Source organism: Vanessa cardui, chromosome 6 (genome assembly GCF_905220365.1).
Source record: "Vanessa cardui chromosome 6, ilVanCard2.1, whole genome shotgun sequence".
Lineage (NCBI taxonomy): Eukaryota > Metazoa > Arthropoda > Insecta > Lepidoptera > Nymphalidae > Vanessa > Vanessa cardui.
This window is the reverse complement of record NC_061128.1, coordinates 11210314-11228017: the sequence shown is the minus strand read 5'-3', so window position 1 is coordinate 11228017 and position 17704 is coordinate 11210314. Positions and strand designations below refer to the sequence as shown.

At 31.8% G+C, this 17704-nt stretch overlaps 1 protein-coding gene across 7 annotated transcripts in view; it reads right to left on the bottom strand.

Moving 5' to 3' along the window:
• Positions 1 to 14021, bottom strand: part of LOC124530209 (transcription factor cwo) — a 37945-nt gene extending 23924 nt beyond the window's left edge. The window contains exon 1 of one of the 7 annotated variants that reach the window (XM_047104248.1): positions 13682 to 14021. In XM_047104248.1, the coding sequence (XP_046960204.1) occupies positions 13682 to 13734 (53 nt within the window). In that variant the 5' untranslated portion in view covers positions 13735 to 14021. The remainder of the gene's footprint in view (positions 1 to 13681) is intronic. The other 6 variants (XM_047104249.1, XM_047104250.1, XM_047104252.1 and 3 more) reach the window with 6 other exon arrangements.
• Positions 14022 to 17704: the final 3683 nt, after the last annotated feature.

The window sequence follows — 17704 nt, the reverse complement described above, 5'->3', positions numbered from 1 at the left end:
GACTGCCTTAGATTTTGTGGAAATGAACGAATGATTTTCCTGTATCGAGAAAATTTTATTCGTTTTATGCTCTTCTACCAATTACATATAAAAAAATTATATCTATTAAAATAAGTACTTAATACGTACATTATTATATTTATGTTTATGTTGCATACTGAATTATTACTGCAAAATGCAGTTAGCTATATACTACACCACCTCTTGAGCTTATAACTCGAAAATGTATCACTGGGCACAATACCACTTAAATTATAGCTTAATTTAGTTATAATTAATTTTTAGTTATTTTATTGTTTTTGTAAGCCACATTGCGATACATTAGTTTATAGATGTTTTTTTAAGAATCCTGTTACCAATAGTTTATGACATTCACAGTGCAGGGTTATCGAAAAATCAAATTTACTGATGACTTTTAGTAACTTTTACACTCCAATTGCTTTCCAAAGTTTTAAAACATTTCTCGTTTTAAAAACTAAACAATCTATATATTTTCGTTAATGACACTTTTTTTGCAAGAGATTCACAGCAACAAAATTGTTTATAGAAATCGTCTTTATATATCATTAAATGAAACTCACCTCTCGTATCGAACCATTTCTTTAAGTGCGTATTCAATGACGTATCTAGATCAAACGTGATATTATGCGTCTGAAACGAGTTGTCTATTAATAACTTCAATTAACAAATACATTTGGCATTCATCAATAATTTGGATTACATAACAGATAGATTACACATGTGTCATATTAAGAACTTCACTAAATGCCTATTAGTGCTCCTTAATTTTATCCAATTATAAAAAACACGATGTGTGATGTTGCATAGTATATATATCTTTTTTTTTAATAGTGTTAGATCTCGTCAAATCAAAGAAACATTTATAAACAGCTTTGTATATACAAAAACGTCGATGAAGGCGCGTGCAAGTCAGTACACGTGACAGAAGTGAAACCTTTTTGCGTCATAAAAGAATTCACTCGAACTCGACCTTGAAATTACCCTCACAACGCGACCGAATAAGTTTCATTTCAATAATATGATGTTTTAAAATTTAATTTAATAAGACAAATTTTATTTATAAAACTTATAACATAATTTTAAATTAATGTGGTTATAATTATTATTTAAGTTATTGATTTCGGGATATTTACCATGCTTTTTATTTTTGTTCCGTGTCTCATGAACAAGATATTCGTAGATAATGTCGAAATATCGAGCTCTACCGAACAAAAAAAAAAAACGTGGTAAATATCCCGATATCATTAAACTTTAATTATAACATATTAATGCTGAAATTAATATTATATTATGTATCCCGAAATTAATGCCGATCTATGATATGTATGTATGCACTTACATCGTTTTTTAATCTGTCATCATAACTTTACTCTTGTTAATCAAGATCGAGTGATAAAATTTACTGAAATACATATTATTGTATTCGTACAAAAGATTGATTGCCTTAATTTGTGATTTAGAATCCAAACATGTCCAACCCATCTTATGTCAAACCGTCTGTTGATAAAATTCTCGATCTAGATATATTAGATTAATTATTAATCAGGCCGTTAGATCACGCAGCCTTACGCAAGGTTTCGGCCAACCTCATTGGTCTATTTTTGTTTCGTCTAGCAAAGGAAAAAAAAAATCGAAGGCATTATATGCATGAACACCTGTGATTGCACGATTGTAAACACAGATAATAAAATCATTTGTTTTATAACCTTATTTACATTATATTTGTTATATAAGAAAGTAATCGATCCCTTCGCAACTTGTTAATTACCAGAAATCATATTTAAAATAAAAAACTACGCATTTTCAGATCTTATGTAGATTGGAATCTGTGTTATTTTTTTCATTATTTTTTAATTATCTGTTACACAGTATATTATGAACAGTAAACGCTTGTTTACAAAACACAATAACGTTTGTATTTCATTTTGTTCAATTCTTGAATGTTATTTGACATAAAAATGGGATGAAAAATACTTTTATATAATGATATTGTTAACGTGAACGCAAATCTCACTAAGATCGTGTCACGTTATTTAATTTAAAAGTAACAAGCCCGTGTCTACTTACTGCTGTCGTAACATTAATATCGCTCTGACAAAGATATAATAAAAGCCATATACCTACTTTTAAAATCCACATTTAGTTAGGTAGGACAATTTAAAGATATTCTATTTTTGAAAATATTATCTATTTACATACACGTAAAATCCTTGACAGAAAAATGAAAAAAAAAACAACTGTTTGGTAAAATAAAATCATACTTTATTTTGCCAAACAAAGTGCAATGTGCTTACAAACTACCACTACATTTATAAAGCAAAAATCAATAACTTATAAAATTAATTTGTTTACGTTGTGTAGAAGTAAAAAGTATGTTTATAATGTATAAGTATAGTAAAATAGAGTATAAAGTATTAAAAGATGTCTTAGGAGCTATGATGTATTATTTTTTCATATGGTCTCAATGAAATACACTATATTCCTATATAATATTAGGATATCGTCTTATATCGTAGTATAAAAGTATTCTACCCTATTGTAGACGTGTCTATTGATCGAAAAAGGGCTCGACTGAACACTCACGCGTCACCATCGCCAATCGCAAGTAGCAATAAAATAAAGACGTTGATATAAAATTATGAACAGTAAACAGCGGGCATCACGTGAGTGGTTTTTTGAGGTCAGGCGGATGCGATAACGTCAAGAACAAAACGCTAGGCATTGTGAGAAATGCTAAATTCGTTTTGTTGTATTCTTTACATGTTTAATAACAAAAAATGTTTTGAATGTACTTCCGATAACCCTATACTTTAGATTGGTCTGGATTTCGGTATCCTTGTGCTGAAATCAAATATGGTTCGCAAATATTTTCAAGATCAAACGAATAAAAATATTATGTTTTTCACGGTTATTTAAATAAATATTGATAGTTAGAGGAAAATGTTTCCTACAAAGTTTTAGGCATTGCAAAGATAAATGTGTATTATATTATATAGGTGTGTATTAAACCAATCTTCGTGTAGAGCTAGAAATTTCTTAGCAAAATGCGATAATGGTCCGTCATTTTGCAATGTTTTTTTTAGTTGTAAATTAAAAATATATTTATAACAATATTATTTCTACCAAATAATAAACATAAAGAATGCATTTATACCAATAACAATCAATGTAGATTTGATACCATCATCATCATGACTAGTAGATTACTTTCGTCACAAGCATAGATTAAAAAGAAAACGAAAGGCCGAATAAATATCGGCGGGCGCGGCGCGGCGTGGTGTGACACGTGCTAAGAAGTCACGTTGTCGAACACGGAGCGACGCGCCGCGAGCCGAACGCTAAAATGCCGTTTTTGTGACGTAATCAATATGATAACGGCCATATTATAAAGCCCGACGCCACACACACGGCCAAATCCACAGAATGCACATGACAGGATATTCATGATTATTGCGCAAAGGTTTTACTTGTCAATTTTAATTTTTGAAACTACCTATATATACCTGTTTACACCAATTACGTAATATTGGTTATATTATTTCGTGATATTTTTTGTAACAATCGTTTTTAGTTGATAGTTAGGTGTAAGACAAAATATTGTTTATAATCTATGTCATAAAATAATGTAACATCTACGGCTTTAATTAAATCAAGCGTTAGGACGAGACGGTGTGAGGAACATGTAATGAAATATTAGTAGCAGATTAATTACAGATTATATAAGGCACTAATATTGTGAAATGGTACCTACTTTAATTATATATAAAAACTTGCAGATCGAAAAATAGTTGAATTTCATTTAATATTAATCAAACGATGCTTACAAAAATAAGACTATAATTTGTTACACCGGTACAGTGAAGTTATCTTTTTTACAACAAATTATAATTAAAATATGAAAATAAAATTAATTTTAGTGTTTTCGATTGAGTGAAACCCAGCGCCAAAGATAAAATTTTCCACAAACGGAGGTAATCGATTTGAAGCCTTCGAAAGTTCTTATAAAAAGTTGTTCGAAGTTGTTCCTTTCCTTTACATACATAGTTTATTTTATACTACTACTAGCGACCCGCCCCGTCTTCGCTGTGTGCAATACTGACGCAAATCATACTACAGAATGTCATTATACATATATTATACATACAAAGTTCTTAGCTTTTTGTCGGTAACAATTCAACCCGCTTTGTTCCTCCATTTTAAATCTGTAATATCTTCGAAAATATTCAATTAATTTAAATATCCAAAGGGCTCTATTTATCTATATAAAATAAACAATGTTTTTGATACTTTATTGGATAAGGATTAACGATGAATTTCTCAAAATCGGTTCTGAAATAAGCTATTTTTTTCTCGTAATAAGTAAAGGATAAAGAAGGTTAGTGTCGGTAATCAATAAGAGATAGACATATACAATCCCGGACTTCGTTTGAAAACCTTTTTAAGGTGTACCTTAGTACATTATATTGATCTCGTAGGGTTCAGCCAGCGTTTGCAATTAAAGCGCAAGAAATTATTTTATTTACGACATTACATTAAAAACCTCTAATATGATCAATGTTTCTCTGCCATCTTGTGCATTTATTATACATATAAAGATTTCTCTAGTATCACTCTATTTAAAAAAATCGCATTAAAAGTCCGTTGTGCAATTTTAAAGATCACACCTATCATCTAATCATACACAGGGACAAACAGACAGACGCGACTTTGTTTTATGCTATGTAATGTAATGATGAATTTCTTTGACATTTAATTCTTAAATTAAATAAATACAATTTAATTTATATGTCATGACTTGAAACAGAAGAAGCTCTAAAATTTGTTTCATAATCTATATATAAAATGTTATACATTTATTTAAATACGTGATGGACCGATAGCTATTTATTTTCAGATTTCGACATAATAATTTGTATCCTGTCAAACATCCATACATAGTTGCAACCATGTTGGTTGCTAATTTGTCTAATCGTATAAAATTTTGTATAATTACATAATATAAAACAAAGTCGCTTACCGTTGTCTGTCCCTATATATGATTAGATCTTTAACATTGCACAACGGATTTTGATGTGTTTTTTTAATAGAGTGATTCGAGAGGAAGTATTTTTATATAATACATGGAAATTATACTATAGAACTTTTTTTTATGGTATTATATTATTATATTGCACCCGTGTAAAGCCGGGGCGGATCGCTAGTGTTTAAATATAGTAGACATAGAATTATGCAACATCTTTTTTTATTTCACCATTCCACACTGCTTGAAGCGATAGTCTTATCACAATCCTATGATTCACGAATTACTGTAACTCATATATTATTGTATTAACATTTATCACATGATGTTGTTTTTATATGATCTGTACTAAAATTATAAATACGCTATCACTGTCAAACCATTGAATCGATTATGATAAAATTTGGCTCACTCATACTGGGAGTGCATTGTGACAAATTTCACTCATTTAGGTAGTTTTTTCGACCTTGGGGGTAAAATTGGAGATAATGGATTGTATATAATATGTTCTTGGATTTCGAGCATTATCGTCACAACTTTACGAAATTCCGCATTTGAAACATATTATTCACAGTAGTATGCATACTACTGGACATTTGTTTAAAAATACAACAGTTAAAATTTTGTATTTTATATTCATATACTTATAAAAAATGTCGGTAGTTACAGTAAATCTTAATAGATGATAGACTAACGAGTAGTCTAACTAATTGTTACTACTTTTATTCAGTATAATTAAACACACGACGCTACAATGTTAGTAGTGTACTACTGGTAATTAAAATTATTACAAACGTTAAATTTATATTGCTAGACGCATAAATTGCATTTAAACATAACCTAGGCCAACAGCCAAGATCACTTCTGCTTATAATATAGCTTTGGCTTAGAAATCTAAGGTCAACGTGTATAATATAGTCACGTCTATGACGAGACTGATTCATTTTGCTACGCTATAATGAAACTTATTCCCTTTGAATAAAATACAAATTCGAATGAAAAATGGATAACCTAACACGCAGTGATTAGGGTTTGAAGTATCAAACTCGTGTATCGATATCAATTAACTCGGATAACTGTCGATAATACTAAAATTTAATTACACAAATTTTCTTTCAACTAGGATTTTAAAACTTGCTTTATGAGAGATAATACCGCTTAACAAAACCGCACTATTGAAAAGCTTGATGCTGAGAATTCAGTGTCTCTCACCTCCAAATGAGGACATGAGTATATCATTTAATATCCTCTGTACCTGCAAAAACGCAACCGAAAAGTCTTTGTTTAGGAAAAAGTTTAGTTAGTACATAAGCCCTTAGCGATATGATATTCTCCAGCTTCTTAAACACTACACTTAAGCAATTATTACTAATAATGGAATAAGTCTGTTAATTACACGGATAGACACTTAAACCGAAATATAATACAGTGTTTTCGTTTGCCTTGAGAAAAGTTGGTGAGTAAGTAGAACCCTCTCAGACGAGTCTGAACGAAGCCCCACCATAAGCGAAATCATGAAAATATACCAGTACACGTAACATAAGGTTTGCGAACTCATATAAAATTTCTTTTACAAACAACAAAAGAAAAATGAACTTGATGAGAAACCTTTGAAAAAAAGAAATTAACGGTAAAATTATTAATATGACCTTTTCCTATTTATATAACAGTTATTTACGGAAAAAACAACATTGTTAACAGAGAAATAAAAGAAAAAGTAACTACTGTCACATTAAGTCTTCTTTTCGCACTACTAACAATTAGTAGTCAAATGACTATCTAATTGATTTTCATGAAGTTTTGAACGGCTATAGCCATATATGTAATAGTCTTTTAAAGGTAATATCGCGTATTTATTCCTGATCATTCAGATTCGTGTTCTGATGTGAGTTTCGAGTTTAGAGGTTATCACAATGGCATTGTGATTGCTTCCTTATTAAGCTCAGACGTTGAAAACCGAGGGGCTTTATAAATTTGACGCATTTTCCGTTTATATACAGACTGTTCATATGAGATAGTATATACACTACGTGACTATTGAATGTTTTCCTTGTTTGAAGGTATAGATATATATTTCGTGCAATGGATAAAATAAATTCCCGATTTTCTTATAATTTGGCGAACAATGTTTGTACATCATATTAATATATGTCTTATGTTTTACTATGCTATAAGAACATGTCATAGAAAATGTAAAGCAGATGAGGTCAGAGGTCATAAAATAATCTCGATGAATACTTTGCTTACAGATCAGGAGACCAGTGACGATTGTAAGAGGTTATAAAAACTCGACTATACAAATCATTAACGTCAAAAACCATCAAGATTATATATATAAGCATTATAGGCATCTATTGCTATGTATATATTTTAAATTTTTCTTTAACTTCTGTGCACATTCTACTGACTACTCTGGGTTGGCTGGCAGAAAATGCTGTTATAGCGTTAAGTCCGCCCTTTGTACATGTTTTATTTGTGCCATAAAGATTAATAAAAAAAAAAGATTAGTTAGGTCTCAAAATAAATATTTGACAGTACAGTTGCTTGGGATCTCGTGACGGAACCAAGACAATATTTAAGCGAACATGAAGTTTAAATAATGAGACAATTTTTTTTTTTACTTTTTTATTTCGTTTGTTCTTTGATCAAATAAGATTTGTTAGTATAAATATGAAACCTCTTTGTTGTAAATTTGAAAATGAAAGGTAAGCTGTTTAATACGTTTAACTATAGCGAATATAAGCTTGTAACGTTTAATTAAACGTATTAATGTGTTTATGAACACGTGATTCTATTTTGATGTTCAGCCAAGCTATCGTCGGCTACACGTGTCTGTGTCTAATCTTTGACATTGAAAAGGACAATGACCATACGCAAGGTTTCTGAAACCGTGTTTAATAAATGGGCTTGATTTTTATAATCATTTGCTAACAGGGTTGCCATGTCTACTCACTCGAATATACCAGCTTTTAATGTGGTCAGTGCTAAAACAAATGTAATGGTTGTAGTTTTTTTTTTTTGGAAATAAGTTGTTGCATTTGCATAGGCTACTTTTATTTAAATCCCAAGATTCCGAATCTTGAAGATCAATTTGAAATTTAAATTGTAACGTTTTTTTTTATAATTTTTATATATTTGTAACATACGTTTGGTCCTTATGCCTTTTCACTTCTGTCAGTATATGATGTGTGCGGTATTTTTGTAGATTCTGGTAATCCTATTTCAACAATCCGCCTCGGTATTGCACGGACATAATTAAGAGTATTTCCCGGGATATGTTTTCCAAATACAGAATAAATAAACATAATCAACCAATCAGTATAAGTGATTTCATAATCCATTTATAAAATAATCATACGCGTAAAAAAAAATCAATTATTAATTAATTTCTATGAACTATGTAAATAAACGTATAGTATTATTTAAAAAAAAATGACAGATGATATCAATCAATTTTTCCCATTATTAGCTTTTTAATCTGTTATTACGTTATTCAATTCGAAAAAAATTTTTTTTGAATTTCTTTATCACGATAAGTGAAGAAAATTATCGAATATATAGATATTATTCCGGTAGGTACATTTAAAGTACAACTAAAGTAAAATGTGTGGGTTGCATTTAAATCTAGAGATGTATCCTTTTAATAATACGGTTAACTCTAAAATACTTACTGCATTTGAGGTTGATGCAAATTATTGTGACGCATTAGTTATCTAACTAATGTTAATCACGCAGTCTTAATGAACTTTTTTAATAGCAAAATATTCCATTGAATATGAATATTCGGTGCCGAATACTGAACATAAAATTAATCTCTAGCTCTAGCAAACTTTGTAATCAGCACTGAGCCATCTCTGATTTTAGAACTCTAAAATGAGCTATGGCAGCCATTTTGTTTAAAATGAGTACGAGCTTTAGCGCATCCCAGTTTTTAATTTACGTTATTTTTAGTCGAAGGAGGTTATCAATTGGCCTTATTTTTGGATAGTCCTCGATCACTTAGTTGATAAAACAAATTAAAAAAAAAAATTTTTTTTGTTTATAGGAGCATTATTCCATGGCCCAAAACACCGCATGAATAAGAGATTCGAATCTTATAACTCGATATCTTTGCCGATTGTATATTGTTTTAATTAACCTTTTTTTTTAATGCATAGATATATACAAAGAAGTTTAAATTACAAATTTACAAGCGATCATTATCAGTTTTTGGATTAAGTGATAAAGCTGGCAATTTTTATACGATTTTTTTATTTCTGATGATGAAATGATGATGAAAAAAAGAATTAACAGAAATATTTATCGAAAATTTAACACTGTTAAATTTTTACATTTATCGTTATCGATATCGATCTATTCAATAAATCGAATTGTATCGGTGTAATAAAATCAGAGCTAAGTCATGATACATTCAGATTAGATTTAGCGATACATTCGCATGCACCGGATTATATAAGTGTGTAAACTACAAATAACTACACACGAACACAAAACCGTTGAATCATTTCGCTAATGTAACTGCGACGCACGTTCTCATACATGCTTTAAATACATTCCTACATCCGTCTGTCTCATGCTTATTGAGAACATTTAGCATGTGGCATTAAGGCACTACCATCCATTATTAATATAATAGTAACACATATTGTTGGGTTCTAGTTTGAAGGTTAGTGAGCCAGGTTTACTTAAATAAATACACCGAGAAATAAAGCGTCTCAGGCCCCAAATCGATGTCAGAGATACTTAAAATTTCGCACTGTGCTAGTGACGATTAACGATGATCAAGTGGCCAAGCTACCAGGCTACCTACGTTTTTTATTAAATGAACGGAAAATGAATGGAATTTTTCTTTGGTGATTATAATAACGTAACTACGTCACTACAATGACGTTATACAGTCTCTACCTACAATAGTAAAATACTATTTGTATTTCAGAATCAGTAGATTTAGCAAACGAAATTATTTCAATCACCATACAGTGTATCGTCGTGACTATCAAAACAGGTGTAAAATTATCGTTAATTGTTGATTTTATAATAATAATGCACGTGTCAGCACAGACGTCATAAATATTGCAACACATGTATTTCCAGCATAATTAAAGACACAAGTCACTGTTAAAAGGAAAACCTTGATATATTTTTTAACTTTGTACGTTGCTTACAATTTTTATTGCCTACATGCTACATGTATTAAGTGTGAGCGATAAACATATGGAATAACATTGTTACATTAATATGTATACATTTTCAGTGTTAAAAAATCACCGTCTTAGGTATATTAGATTACAGAATGTAGAAAATCCCTAGCCGGTAATCAGGCATCAAGTCAGGCGATATGAACGTGAGCGCTCGGCGCTGTGACGATGCAGCTGTGTGCGTAAGTTCAAGCGCGTGCGATTATAGCAGTGCATTGTGTAAGTGTGCGTGCGGTCACGTTTCGCGCGGCGTGTGGAGGCCGGCGCTATGCGCGTGCAGCGCTCTCCGGCCCCGCGTCACGTGTTCAGTTATTTTTGCCTTGCGCTTTCGCCACAAATCACACAACATCGTAGTGCGGTGCGCATATGATGTTTATCAATCGATACTTTTATGTCAATATTAATTGTTCCATCACTATTTCGGTTATATTATTTGATGGTCACGGAATGCGACGAATACTATACTAAGTATCATATGTATGGATTTTTTCAATCAATGACGTTTGAATAAAAAATCGTAGTGATTGCTAAATATTTTATCAACTTATTTACTTTATTGATTTTAGTAATACTTTTGTAACTATAATAAGGTATATGCGAACAAGAGTAAAGATTAACACAGTTATCTCAAGAACTAGTAAAATTCCTTTTTTCTAGTCGTTATTTAGGGTTATATGCCATAAATCATCACATGTGGTTACGGTGATATGACGAATGATTAACGATTCGCAAAGTAGTTATATCTATGGGTAGTGGTGACCACTTACCATCAAGTGAGTCTATATGCTACCAACGGAGCGGAGAGTAACCATAAAAATAAAAGCAGTTGAAACAACTATGCAAGTGTGACGCCAGTGTAACCGCTGCGCTGGTCGCAGATTTATTTTAACTATACAAATATTATAAAGAGGTGACGTATGTTTGTTTGTCTATAGGGGATAACTTCAGAAAGTAATGATCCATTTTTAATTTCTTTTTTAGAGCTAGAAAGGTAAGGTCCTAAGTGCAATACGGTATAGATTTTATTTATATACATTATTTTTTAATAAGTAACTGTATCCGTGAGGAGCCGCGGCTTACTAATCTATACATATAATAAAATTGGAGTGTCTGTTTGTAATATTAAAATAACCGCCTTTTACTAAATGTATGTAGGTATACACGGTACTTACAGCCAAATATATATTTTTACAATTTTGTCTGTGCCAGCTAATCTCTATAACGTCTGGACTGGATTTTGATGAGACTTTCACAGTTAGATAGCTGATTTAATTACTTAGACTGCAACAATATCTTTATTGTAAAATTCCAACGTATACAATATCGCGGTTCCCAGCTAGAGAATTACAGGACCTACTACCTCAGATATCAAAATGTCTAAGAAAATTGAGACTGACATTAAAAAAAAAGTCTTACGTAAAAGGATAATATACTGGTTTATTTAAAACGAGCAATATGGTGAGCAAGGTGTTTTGGATTTGTATTCGCTAAATAAATATCCGAATAGTTTTGCTTTCTAGTCACATAATGTCGACGAACAGGAAAAAAAATGTCATTAACGGACTCGCTAACAAGCTAGCAGATATATAAGTTTAGATTTCTGTGTTATCTTTTCGTAATAAGCAGATTATGATGTCCTGGCATCGAATCCCGGGCCGGGTCATTAAAATTAATTAAATTCTTTACGATAATTGAGAAAAAATAATGATTTGATTTTATTTTGGACAAAAGGTCATGACTTATTATACAGTTGCTATTTTACATTAAATTTGTTAAATCTTGATCCTTGCTCTTTTTTAAATTGTTGAATTACCCATGTCCACTAGATTTCTTCATCTCTATCTCTAGGCAATGATATTCTGAATGGTTAGTTGACGCCCGCTACTTTTTTCGTACTTTAGGGGTTACTTATTTTGTGCCCTTTTGTGGTTACTTATTATATGCCCCTTCCTTAGACCTCAAGTTTACTTTATAGCAAATTCCAAAAAGTTATTTAGCGACAGACAAACAGACTGAAACAGTTACTTTCGCTTACTTATTTAAAACATTAGTATAGAAGCATAGATTACAGTACAAGTTTATATTAAATTATGAATATCGAAATATTTGAAAGTCGGGTTTGAAAACATAAATTGTATCGAAATTGTTTTTTTTCCTTATCTATAATTTTATTATGAAAATAAATTAAAAGTGAAAAGGAACGCAAATACTATAATTTATAAGTCTGTGTGTTCGTTACAATGATATTATGAATTAAATGCGTTTTAATCAGGTATATTTATTTTAAAAAGTCAGGCAACCGGATTAATAAGTAATGGAATCTTATTAAACATGTATGTATAAACGGTACATATACCAAAATAACATTTTTTACAATTTTTCTGTCCGTATGTTTGTTCCGGATAATCTCTGGAACAGCTGGATGTTGGCGGGACTTTCACTGGCAGATAACTAATATAATAAGGAGTAACTTAGGCTACAATAATATTTTGTTTGTTAAATTAAAACGCGTGCATAGTCGCGGGCACAGCTAGTTGTACATAAAATGAATATGACGTGATCTGAGAACGAGTGACCTGATTTACGAAATGACATCAATGTTATCTTCAGCGAAATATTCCTTAAAATTATTTTATTCATACGCTCCACACCATCTACCTGTTTAATTGTAATACAATAAATTGAAAAAGATCGTGTTTCTGGCTGTTTGTTTTAATCACGCTCGAATGGCTGAATGAAATCTAATATTTGCCATAGAAGTAAAAAAAAAACAAACATTGAGTTTAATCGCATCTAATACCTACTTTAAAGTAAATGACAAGTTTCGTAGCAGACGATTTTTAAACATTTATTATACTTTTAGACACGTATTAGTACGTTACTATTTATCGACTCATATTTTGTTGTGGATTCATTATTTCATCATTGAGTTTCCTCTCAGTTAAGTAAGTACTTATCGATTTAACATGCGACTTATACAATCTTGAATGTATTTTATTGCTCATAATGACAGACACATATAAAATAATTATGTGTATTTAACAGTCTCATCCCTAATAATGATACTACATAGCCTGCATTGCAATCATTTCGAAATACTTTAATACGCTTTTTACGACGTAAAATTAAAACTATGAAGAATAGGAAGCAATATACCCTTGATCGGAAATCGACTTGGCAGTATTAAATAAGAGAAAATAGTTGCTATGCAAGGGGTAAATCTTTCAAATAATCAGACATGTGTAAGAACGACCTTGAAAACCTATATCGGTTAAAACATATTCATACAAGCTGTTTACATGGATACCATCAATATTTCCTGAAAAGATTCCCATAATCCAATGAATACTCGATATAGTGCTTTTATTTACCATGATTTAAATCGTCTCTACGTGATAATATGCGCTTTATTTCCTGCCAGGACAATGATAAATGTACTTACTTGTCGTACTTAACGGCATGTCCATTCTCTTCCCAATAATGATGTGATTCCATATTCAAATTTTAACACAACAATAAGGAGTGTTATATCACTATGTTAACACTATCACTGAATATAATTCATCAATTATCTGTCACATTGTTCCCGTATTGGGCACAACACTATTCAATAAACACTATATTTAGGTGAGCTCTTCGCTAACCATAATATTATTTGATTAAACACTTAAATGATTGTTGTTGTTATTGTTTGACAGTACGTTAATTGCAGACGTCAGCGCCGTGAGACGTACGCGGTGGATCTGATTCTGATCGTAAAGTTGACTCGAGTCGATGCCGGCCGGTCAGTCTGAAGTCATGTGACATCACCGCCACCGTCAAAATATGGCACGAGTGAATAAATGTGCAGGTTATTATGGATGCGTTTGATAACATTCATCTCGTATATAAAACAATAACAAACTTGTATTTGTATTTGAAAAATATATTGATTTATATCAATCACGTTTTATTATTAATTGTAATAAACTGGGTAACTAGTAGTTCCATTGAAATTATATTGACTGTTGCTGACTTTCTTCTTTCAATCTTAACTTCTTTTTTTTACTGTTCTCAAGCTGTTTCAAATGTAGGAATTTGTATAGATGATTGCAGCTGAGTTAATATACTGAATACCAATCTATTTATTATGATTAATAAATATAATCTGTAATTAGTTCAATAACATAAAATCCATAACCAACGTGAAGATGCACGCCTGGAGCGTTACACAGAGTAAGATTATCAAAGATAGCTAATTCGGTAATAAGTATTATTTGTACCTCTTATTACAAATACTCTTACTTAATCGGTTTGATTATGTTGGCCAAAAATATAAATATTTTAAATATTGTGTTGGCTCTTTTTTGTGTTTATCTTTTCTAGACCATTGTGCTTCGTTTATAACAAAAGAAACCAAACTTCGTTTTAGATTTTATTACTATACAGTTTACACACATGCTGCAGCTGCATTGTCTGCGTCACGTGACGATTGATTATGTGTTGAGTAATACCAGCTTTTTTACATTTCCCACGAATGGAGAAAATTTAATTTTTATCATTATTCATTTAACTTTAAGTCTACCCACACTCAGTGGTTTGTGACATTGTGCAAGCCCGTCTGGCTCGGTATCAGCCAGTCATCATATTCAAACATATTCTACCTATAAAAAGCAATATTTTGTTGTGTGCCGGTTTGAAGGTTGAATGAGCTAGTGTGAGGACAGGCACGAGGCACATAACATCTTCTTTTCCAAGGTTCTTGTTTTGAGGAATGATTTATATACCCAATGTACATGGGTAGTTACCACTACCTACTTGATGACCCATTTGCCATTCCACCAAACTATATGACATTAAAAAAACTATAACCGTACTAGATTTAAGAATATTGGGACTTAGTCATAAAAATATAAAATCATAATATATAGAACATTACTAATCTTTACGTAATACAGGTCACTTGTTTACTCGTATGGTACAATAAGTACAGAGGTTTTTCATGCGTTTATTAAAATATTAGTTTTTCCGTGTTAGGCAGGGCTAACCCTAACCATAAGGTTTAACCTTAGCTTGGTTCAAGACATGCATCCGAAGTCAGAACGCAACCAGGGCCTGACAGAGCCTGGACCATACAAGTGCCTGGTTCTAGACATGCATCCGAAGTCAGAACGCAACCAGGGCCTGATGGGGCCTGGACCATACACGTGCCTGGTTCTAGACATGCATTCGAAGCCCTTTTAAATTTAACCAGGGCCTGGCTGGGCCTGGATGATTTCAGGGACGACTTTGCCTATTTTTTCGTACGAAGCTGTATTTGAAAAGTGGTCTCTAAAGCTTCTAACGATATGTACCTATAAGGCGAAATATTGTGGATACGCAGCACGGGAGATAAGAAACACCTGTCCTTGGCACCCCCAAATTTGACGCCCTAGACAGTCACTTAAACAAATAAATAATGTTACTAGTTGTCGCTCACGGATTCGTTCGCATTTAAGGGATTGGTCAATAGATATTTGGTATCACAATCAAAATTGCCTATATATTTACCAAATTTAATTATGTTTAGTCGTGAAACGTAATAGATAGACAGACAAAGAGTTTCTTATTTATATTATTACTATAAATATCAGACCTATTATACACTATAGACATATTATAAGGAATAAGAATAGGCTTCATTTGGGGGATCCTGGATCGCGTTTAATTCATTTTATCCACTCTGGGACTCATTTACCGCAAAGAATGAGTTCTTCGATATGACGCTACAAATGTGCTAGTAACTTTATGCATCTACATATAATTGTCCTTTAAAGACATTCGCCGCTACGCGACTTTGTGGCTCGTCCCGCAAGGATTGCTTTCAAGTTTTGGTACTGTATGTAATGACATAGTAGCATGAGTTAAACCCTTTCGGCATAAAACATCGATAATAGTCCACCCCAAACGAATGATGCTATCGTGTTCCTCCTTTAAGATATTACTATTGAAGAAATTTTTCAATATACATTCACCAACAACTTCGAGAAGTTTCCCTTGACGTGTATCGGTTCCGTCACGATATGTCTCTTGAACGTGACTTTGGTCTTGTCCTAGTTAAAACTGAGACTGACACGCAAGTAAGACTCGCCTAGGCTACAGCTATGGTAGTTTCAGTAACTTTACACTTATGACGAAGTCGTCCATTGGAAAATAGAAGGTATAGTACGACACAACTTAGATGTCGCATCGGCAAATTTCGTAAAACCGATCGCATCCGAATTGAGTACGCTATCTCAAATTATTAAAATTTATTTCTCATACGAAAATGATCTTTACACGATCGTAATAACTTCTAATATCATATGATATAATATATTCGTCAATTTGACACGTCGATTTACTTGCACTTGCTTTCTCTGACGCGGGAATCTATAGCGACGAATAGCGTCGAATGGCGCGATAGGGAGCTATTTCTATTGGTCGTGTAAATCGGCAGTGATCGGTTTTATTTTCATTCCATTGCATTTTCCGATGCTACATCTAATTTGTGTCGTACTATACTTATGTAATGTGCTCGCTGTTGATACCTCCGTTTTCGGCCAATCAAATCGTCACCCGAATCGAGCACAAGCAACTTACCAGTCTTTTTTTTTAATCCAAAAACTGATGCATAGCAGATTATTGTACTGAGATACCTTTGTAGTCAGATATGTATCAAATGAAATATAAGTTATTGAATTAATTTATTTTATATAAAATCTACATAGTTTTTTCAACTACATGAAAATCCTTTTTTAGTTTCGAAGAAATTTGCGAAGACACCAAAAGAAATGAAAATAATTTGCAATACCTATTATTTAAAGATAATTCAAGTAAATTATAAAACACCTCCAAGCTAAATTATTCTGTGTCAGTGCCACGCTCGGCTACACGTGACTGAAATTCGCCGCTGCGGCCCGCGCCCCTTCGTTTACTTCAAATCGCTGAACATAACACAACGCGTGCGTTTACGTAAACTCATGTCTGTGATTTTCATTTAAAATTAATTCAGCGCGTCTGGTTCCCATTGTTAGATTAAATATAGCTGGAATATGCATCATTCATATACCCTGAACTTACGCAATTAGTACATTTATAAGCGGTTTTAACATACCATTACAATTAACTATTAGCATAATTGATGTACCGATATAAAGTTACCGAAAAATGTATGTGTGTATACTAACAGCTAATGTTATTTGGATCTTAAAAACATAAAGAAAAAAAAAATAGTTTTACAATTCCTTTTTAAAACTCTTAATTATACCCAATGATGTTGTAGTAAACCGATATGTTATTAACGCGCAAAAAGTGAAGACTAGAAAACGTCTTAATTGGGACGTCTGCCTTTAGTTGTTTTACGTAGTAATACATTTTGCGTAATAAAAACATCTAGTTATCCCTTTTACTTATTGTTTTTATCAAGCTATCCTTTTTACTTTTAACGAAATGTAAAAATAAACTA